This window comes from Aulonocara stuartgranti (genome assembly GCF_965226115.1).
Source record: "Aulonocara stuartgranti genome assembly, chromosome: 4".
Lineage (NCBI taxonomy): Eukaryota > Metazoa > Chordata > Actinopteri > Cichliformes > Cichlidae > Aulonocara > Aulonocara stuartgranti.
Window position 1 is genome coordinate 12,045,162 of NC_138942.1, and position 8,774 is coordinate 12,053,935.

General features: G+C 35.9%; 1 protein-coding gene across 1 annotated transcript; it reads right to left on the reverse strand.

Annotated features, from left to right (window-relative positions):
* Positions 1-267: 267 nt before the first annotated feature.
* On the reverse strand, positions 268-8,145 carry LOC309705385 (adhesion G protein-coupled receptor E5-like). Its single transcript, XM_082531179.1, has 18 exons — positions 7,733-8,145; positions 6,154-6,237; positions 5,731-5,874; positions 5,467-5,619; positions 5,223-5,351; positions 5,046-5,089; positions 4,835-4,942; positions 4,461-4,614; positions 4,135-4,257; positions 3,861-4,051; positions 3,594-3,755; positions 3,295-3,489; positions 2,269-2,486; positions 2,117-2,177; positions 1,939-2,030; positions 1,641-1,809; positions 1,470-1,559; positions 268-1,133 (listed from the first exon to the last, which is right to left on the reverse strand). Exons 1-18 carry the CDS (start codon positions 7,761-7,763, stop codon positions 1,092-1,094), a joined length of 2,190 nt encoding a protein of 729 aa, XP_082387305.1. The 5' UTR covers positions 7,764-8,145; the 3' UTR covers positions 268-1,091.
* Positions 8,146-8,774: the final 629 nt, after the last annotated feature.

Consider the following 8,774-nt stretch of genomic DNA (forward strand, 5'->3'; position numbering starts at 1 on the left):
AAAATACACTGAAATTATATAGTACTTAAAATGTCTTCAAATGTCTTTTTCCTCTAAAATATATAATATAATAAATATATTATATAATATATATAATAAAACTTAAAGTTATTGTCTACTAAGGACGTACTTTATGAAAATTATACCCTGATTTCAAAAAGATGACATTGAAATCATATGCGAAATATGGGGAAATTACACCATAAGGTGCAGTCTGTATTATGAAAATGCTTTAACATTGAATTAAAGCTTTGTGTTCTGAAATAATGGCCAAAAAGTTGACTTTCTGGTGTTCATTGCTAGTTTATTCTCTATATCAAATGCGATACATTTTAAAATCACTAAAGATGATATACATCAGAATATGTATTTACCCTAAAACCTTTAGGAGAACATTAAAAAAATAATTAAAAAAACGTTTTTAACAATAAACATAAATAAAGAAGTAATTGCAAACTGTAAATGCATTAAAAAAATTTTACAATCTTCTAAAATAGCTTCATGATAAAACACAGAGAATGGATGCAGTCAAGAATGAAAACACAGGAAAATTGCTCAGCAATATAAACACAAACTTTTAAAACATTTAAATATATGTTTCGGTCTCATAATTGTCCTCTTATTGTGGGTCTTTCAGAAGCTTGAGGAAGTGGTTGAAGAAGGTGCTTTTCAGCAAATATGTTTCAGATTGCTCATTAAATACAGTACCTGAATTAAAGAATTAGCATTATTAGATTTACCTGATACAACAGGTCTTTACACAATTATGATAATCTGAAAACATTTTTTCATATCTGAAATTTTTAATACTTGTAGATTTATGCTTCTAAAACTACTTACATAATTTCCTGTTTGAAAAACTTAACAAAATGCTTCTTTTGTAAGGATTTTGTAAGTTGCAATGATTTGAATAGATAACTCAGTGACTTAAAATAAAAGGCCCACACATAGTAAAGAATGATAATATTTACAACATTTTGCAACAAAGCAAACAGGTGCAAACAGATGCGTTATAAGTGCGATGTCAATATGTCCCAATGACTGAAAGTCTCCAGCAAATCAGAGTTTGTCTCAAGTCAGGTTTTAGCTTCTCAAAAATGAGACTCTCCTGTGTCCTGGCTGCTCTTGGATGCCTGAAGATGACAAAGGGGCATAGTTCAATCAGCTGTGAAAACCATCTCAACTGTTCCTTAAGTATAGGGAACAGTTGAGGAACAGTTGCATAAGTATGAAAAAGTATTAAGTATAACATTTTATTTTCTTCTTTAACCAATGGGAAAGAATTGAGTTTCGTTAGGGTTTAAAATTTAAGTAGTTGTTCCATAATAGATCAAATGTTCAAAATGAATGAAAATGAAATGAAATGAATCAAATCAAAATGAATGTTCTATAATAAATGTTTGATTTCACTTTAATATTGCTTAGTGACAAAGTCAAAAAAGGAAAACAAAATATAAATAGCTGCTTACTTGAGCTTTGCTGGAGTAATTGAACTCTTTGTAGCTCTTCTTCTGAGGCACACAGAATCTGGCCAGGATGTTTTCATATTCTTCTCTCACCTAAATTCAGAAAATCTTTAGTATGGGCATCACTAAAGACAGCAGAACTCGTCCCTTACTTTTGAGACAAATGTGACTAACCTGTTTGGAAAACAGACAGTGCATGATAAAGAGCATAACACCCTGAAGGCTGCCAAAAATGGTGAACAGGTAAGACATGGCTACAGTGCTTTCCTCAAACTGGAAACAACCAAAGATCCACATGATGCCCAAAACGCACAGCTGTGCCACTGCAGTAATGGTGAATGCCCTGCAGGAGGCAACAAAGATGCATACATGTCATGTGCTAGGTACTTTGGTGAGGCAATAGATTACGTTATACTTTCCACACAGCAATTGCATGGGGCGTTTAGTGTGGGCAGCTTGAGTTGTGACTTACTTTATTTTGTGCAGATTATCAAGATCAGGGTTTAAACTTGAGAACTTCTGTGCTAACTTCCACACAGTTATGAGAAAGAAGAAAATGTTTATCTGAAAGACCAAAGAGATGAGGTTTAAACATAACACAAGTCACCATTTTGGATCACATTAAACTCAATAATTATTTAAATACTTACAATGATGATGACACAGACAGGGCCGAAGAAACTCCAAATGATTTCCAGATTTAGCCAACAACTGAAATGCACATCAAGAGTTTAGTAAGTAAGTAAGTAATTCAAACTTGAATTAACGATAGAACAATATAATTGGAACTGGGAAAACTTACTATCTCTTAGTGCCATATCCTCCAGAATTAGCTAAGACAGAGATGGTAACGATAACAGCTGGAACACCATAGCCAACTGCCATCATGTGGAGGGTTTTAAAGGTGGTGTTGAAGACGAGGACAACCATCCTGAACAGCTGAATGCCCTCCAGACACATCCAGCAAAACGCTGCCAGGTAGCAGAAATGCAAGATTCCTGCTACCACTGCACAGCCAGCCTAATAGGGAAAGTGAAGGAAAGAGGAGGATCAGGGTAACAGACATGAATAATGTGGATGAATATGAAGAGGGAGAAATGTCTAGAAATTTTTCAATTGTTTATGTGTCTATTATATATCTCTTATTAATATCTCTTATGAATAATTCAGTAGTGTGAGATTATTACACTGTCTTATGTTACATTATACCTCTGATTTAAGCTTATGAAATCATTATATAGTTTTCGGTTGCATTATACTATAGTTAGAAGGTGAAATTATTAGATTGATTAGGCTGGTTTGTATTACATTTGACTGCTGATTTACTGTGAATGAATTACACTATCCTATGGTACTTCGTACTGTTGATTTGTAAAGAGAATACTGTTTGCAGAGAATCGTGGCTTTGCTTTTCTGATTGTAGAAAGAACAAAACATATTGCACAGGAAGCCAAGGTTGTAACTTAGGCTCACTGAGAGAGAAAGAATGTGAATGCTTAGTTTGGAGGAGGGCTGAAGCTATAAGAATGTGAGAAACAGTCAGACACTTTGAGATTTTGCCGGACACCCTCCCGTGCACATCTCCCATTCGGACATTTGTAATGCTCAAAGTGTTGTATGGAATAAAGAGAATTGTATAGATTAAAGAGATTGTTGATTGAGCATTTATACACTGAGTGTTGTTATTCCTTCAGCCCAAAGATCAAAGAGTTGGGGTATTTAACAGTAGCTTTGCTGCAACTTAGTATACAGTTCTCTGTTATATTTGAAGGTGGCAGAAACTTCTGCTAATGCACACATGCTGATGGCAAGTGGAGTTTCTGTTTACCTTGTTCGCTGTCTGAGAGATTCCCGCTAGAAAGACAAGGTTTGCAATGAAGAGGCTGATGCAGAGATGCAGGTGGATGGTGGTTCTTGTGCTTTTAATGGAGCGGATCATTGAGAATGTCAGGATGGAGATGAATAAGAAAATCAGTGAAATGGACAGGCCCACCCAGGTGATCAGCTGCAACTCGAACTTATTCTATTGTGGAAGAGAAAGAATGGTAACATTATTGTATGAAAATGGGTTGAAGTTTAAACTTATTCTGAACTAAAAGCATTATGGTATATATAATTAGTTTTAACCTCCATCTCATAGAGGGCCATCAGTACAGCAAAGCTGCTCAGGTGATTACAGGAACACACAGTATATTCCGGGTTTGACTTCACCACATCGCAGCCACGATCAGACCATGATCCTCCGTTCACCGAGGAATCCCAGAACACACAGATGTGCGTTTGATTTTTCTGTTAAACAGATGTACACCAGAGATACTGACTGTTCTGTTGTTCCTGTTTGTCAACGTAGATTAACACAGTCCCTAAACATTAGTAGTAAGCTCTCCTCTTTACCTGTATCAAGTGGTCCAAAGTCAGATTCACTGGCGTTTTGAGGTGGCTTGTATTTCTGTTGCTAACAGTGACAGTCACCACTTTGGAGTTTATTTTAAAGCTCTGGTACTTTTGTGGTTTGATCCCATCAAAGAAGGTATCTGTAGAGTCTTCCAGGTTTGAGTAGCTCATCAAGGACACTGTTGTAAAGCCTGAAACAATAAAAGGAGAAAATAATTGGAGTGTGTCATAACGTGATAAAATTGGCTACAAATTTGATATTCGTTGTCATTACCAGGGTAATAGGCAGGTTCTCCAGCCGCCATTTCCATCTGGATGTCCAACTGAGCATGCTTAGTTGATAAAGTTGTGTTTCTTTTGGATATAACAGGCCCATGATGTACCAGCATTTTCAGCTCTGAAACCAGATAAATGTTGTTGTTTTTTCTTATCTTACACTGCTTGTTCAATAATGCTGAAGAAAATGTAATTAATAATAAATGTACAAGCTCTAGGCAAAAGCTCCTATCATATTTGAACATATCTACCTGAATTGGACATATTTGTTTGTTGGTTTGTTTTTCTTTTAAATTCTGCTGCAAATGCAAATTTTTATTAAACCTGTGTGAGTGGAAGTTGTGTTTCTCCCTGGCATCTTCGTCATGGCTCCAATTAGCCTCAGAACATTCTCCACCAAATCCAGAAAGATGGAGACTCTTCTTCTGTCTTTGAGAAATTTACTGGACAAGAGCTGATCTATTTCTGACTGCAATCTCTAAAGACAAAGAGAGGAATGAGAGAGGAGACCATGAGAAACAAGAAACAGAGGCAGACTGAGGCAGACTTTCAGGCTACCTCAGTGTAAACGGTCTATGAGACATCTGAGCATCATGTGACAGTTTGAAAGAGGCAGAGCATTATTTTCCTGCCTGGTTTCAAGAAACTTGATGATTTTTTTTTGCAGTAAGGTTAAAATGTTCTGAATTTAGTAGTACCGTCAATAAGTCCTCTTCAGTCTGGTTTGTCCGATCAGATGGATTCTGACTTTTGTCCCCTGTGAGCTCCTGACAGCTTTTATTGAGCTGCTTCACAATGGGAAGTTTCTAGAAGAGAGATTGGTGGTGGATAAAACAAAAATGTGAGACAACTCTATTCATAATCTGTGCTGAATTTTGATACTTTATAGTATTTGTGATGTGGAGTTACCTCTTCCAGCCCGTTTAGAGCTTTGAAAACATCACAGTTCGATTCTGAAGAAAGAAAGTTTAATGAACAAATTTGCTTACGGATGACCAGAGGTATTCAATAAGTGTTCTGTTTGTTTCTGTTGCATTTACTGGGAAGAACCCCAGTTTAATAATGGATGATGGACAGTATTCTCACCAGTGCACCGTGCCGTTTTGTTGCCATAGTTAGTGAACCCTGCGTTGCACATGCAGTAATAACTGCCTTGTGTGTTGTTACATAATCCATTCTGACCACAGGGATTTCCTTTTTGACATTCGTTAATATCTAGAGCAGCAGGAAGAAGACATGTAAGAATACCTCTGAAAAAAAATCCTCTGCCATCACCTTAAACTGAAGAGCTCACTCTAAAATGGAAGCACCAATGAGAACAACATTTTACCTTCACATGTAGCATTTTGATCGTGATGAAAGCTTTTATTCCCAGTAGTAGAAATGAATCCATCATCACAGGTGCACAAGTAATAGGGGATAGTATTCACACATTTGGCGTTAGATCCACATTTGGCTTTGTTTTCCGAACATTCTCGGATATCTTTTAAAAAAGAAGAGACCTTTAATCTTTACATAAGTTATGACTGTATGACATAAACTTTCTCCAAATCAACCACAGAGTTGTTATCACCATAAATTTGAGATGACTTACCTTCGCATGCACCAGTTGTAAAATTCACCTCCCCTGTCTTTCTTTTGAAACCATCTTTACATTGGCAGTAGTAGCTCCCAATTGTGTTTGTGCAGTTTGTATGTTGTCCACATGGCTTCACATCATCATTGCATTCGTTTATATCTTTGTAAAGACACAAACATTAGAAAAGATGTATTTGCATAAATATTTTTTTTGATATGATTTTGTTACAGATTAAAAAAAATGTCTTGAAAAATCAAAACTCAAACTTTTGATAGAAAAAGTTTAAAACACATCTTAATTATTTCTTTTTTAATAAAATTATTTAATAGATAATATTAGATTATTTATTAAATAAAAAAAATGCACACATTGCTCAGCTTGCACATTTTCCATTACTGATTAAGTGTCAGATATTTTGTTTTGTAAAGTTTGTCATACCAATGCACTCTTTTTTCTTTGCTGAAAATCCTAGAGGGCAGCCTGCTGATATTGACAGCACCATGATGAGGAAGAAAGACAGAGCTAAAAAACAAGCAGAGAACTGTCAGCTTTGTATACTATAGTTCAGTAACTTTTGAACATTAATCTATTCTGATGTTTTATTCTGATTATGAATTTTGTTTATCATATAAATTGCACAAAAATGGTTGTGATAGTAAAAAGTCTGGGAAGAAGAAGCAAAGGCCCTCATTCTCTATCATAATTTCCTCACATTATTCCTGCGTCTGAAATATGATTCAAAATAAACAGCACATTGGTGTCTGGAGAACTGTGCTTCCTATGAGTGAGAAAACATTACATGACAGAGCACAAAAACAAACCATTATTACATCTGCGAGTTTGCACAGACCATTTACTTTGAACTCCTAACTGACACCTGATGTGCACTTTATACTGCACCGTATAAAGTTGGCTATTTAAAAACACAAAGAAATTTACTGTAATCTTTGAAACAAATAACTAATTTATTGTTATGGCTCAGAAATATGCTGCATCTTTTTCGTTTTTGGGGTGGGGGTGGAGAATGAAACACCTGTCATTGTATTTACAGTTTATTTTTTTCCATGAAAGAAAACTGTTGCCAGTTTAAAACGTTTGGTTGCTAGATGCAGCAACACTTAATCATTTGTTTCCTGACTTAATTTGAAGAAGTTAAAACATTGCTAAATTGTTCAATTGCTTAATATAACTTTCTGTATAGCTGACAGGATGGTGGAGGATGGGGAGAAGAGAAGAAACATTAAGTATAAAGGTCAACTTAATATTAGTTTTTTAACCAGTGAAACCTTTAAGAATCTCTTTTCTAAACAAGTCTCGAACCCTGACTTAGTGTATGGTTAGTAAAGCTCTCAAAGGAAACCTGCACATGTACAAGGCGGTCATTCAGCTTCTTCACAAAAGGGCAGCAGTGCTGTGCACTAAAACGACAGTCCCTGGTGTCTTTTTAGAAAAACTATCAGCTGTCAGAACTGTGTCATTCAGAAATAAGAAGGAAACACTTTTTAAAAAGAATATTTACCACATGACAGTAATGAAGTGAGAATTAATGTGTAGCATGATGCGCAGTCAGCCAAGAAAGTAATAACTGGGCTTTTATATCATGGAATTTGTTGGGTGAGTTGCCCCCTTTTGCACGAATGTGACATGGTTGTAATGTCTCATGAAAAATTGGAATTATAGCTTAGATGAAATGAGATATTCGACAAAAAATTGAGAAAATCTCTGAGAACTTTTATTCATTTACTATAATTTTGTCAATGACAATATGCTGGCTGACTTTATCTCAAAGAAAAGTGACTAAACAAATGCAACAAAAAGCAAGAGTTTCTATGTCCGAAAAGCAAAAACTGCTGTTTAGACATAGACATTATTTTAGACAGCTTAAGTATTACTAGACAGCAGTTCAATGAAAATGTTGAAAATGTTTTTGTCTAAGTTTCATCCTAAATTCAGATCCTTACAAAAAAAATCTTAAAAGATAATGTTTTTCATTCCATCTCCCACATATGTGACTCACCCAGTATAAGAAGCTTCCATCTGCACGTCATGGTGAAGAAGCAAAAAGAGTCCTTACCCGTTTCAAGAAAGTTTAACCAACCCAGACAAAAACTGCAGAATTATCTACTTTTAGGTTGTCCCAACCTTTTCTCTTCTTCTCAACTCTTTCAAAGGTTCTTTAACTTGTTTCTGTAATTTAAAAAACTGAAAAATAATAAATATTAATCCACCAGTCAAATGAACTGATATAGAAAAAGTAGCTAACGTTTATGCTGACAGCAGCAAACCAATAACTCAGCGACTGAAGCACTCCCCAACAACACACATCCCTTCACAGACTGAACTATCCCCTTTCTCTTTCTGCCTGTCTGACTACTGGGGTGACATAGTGTGGTGACTGTGAATTTTAGTTGGGAGGAGTTTCTCTCTCTCTCTCTCTCTCTCTCTCTCTCTCTCTCTCGCTCACTCTAACACACACAGTAATAAGATCAGTCCTCTGACGCAGAAGTTTTTATGGGAGTACAACCAGAAGTTTCTTTTTAGGAACTAACTTTTTGAGGGGTGCGGTGTGGTGACAGATGAAATCCAGTATTTCTGACGACTGCACAGCTGCAGCAATATGCTACTAGATTATGCAACCCTGATAATTTATGTCTCTTTTTGCCATAGCTCACTTGTCACTTGAACTTTCTCCTCTTTTAGACGTAGTGTGGGAACAGACAGAGGGTTAAAAGTTTAGATTGTGAGGCTAGTCATTGTTTTACAGTGTCCTGCCAGCTGATATACCCTCCCATAGGCACACAGTCTGCTGATTATGATGATGATGACATATTCATGGTTTTAGCCTCTGGCTGCTTATGTTTTTTAGACAATGTAACAATGGTAACAGCATTGAGCTGTATTTAGAAAGAATTAAACAAAGAAGGCTTCTACTATTTTGTTTCCTCTACATAGTATATAGTCTGTATGTAATTCCCCAGAGCGGAGGCCTAGTGCACTTTGATTCAATAAAAGGACAGATTAAGCACTACAGTACTGGAAAAAATACACCACATGCTTCT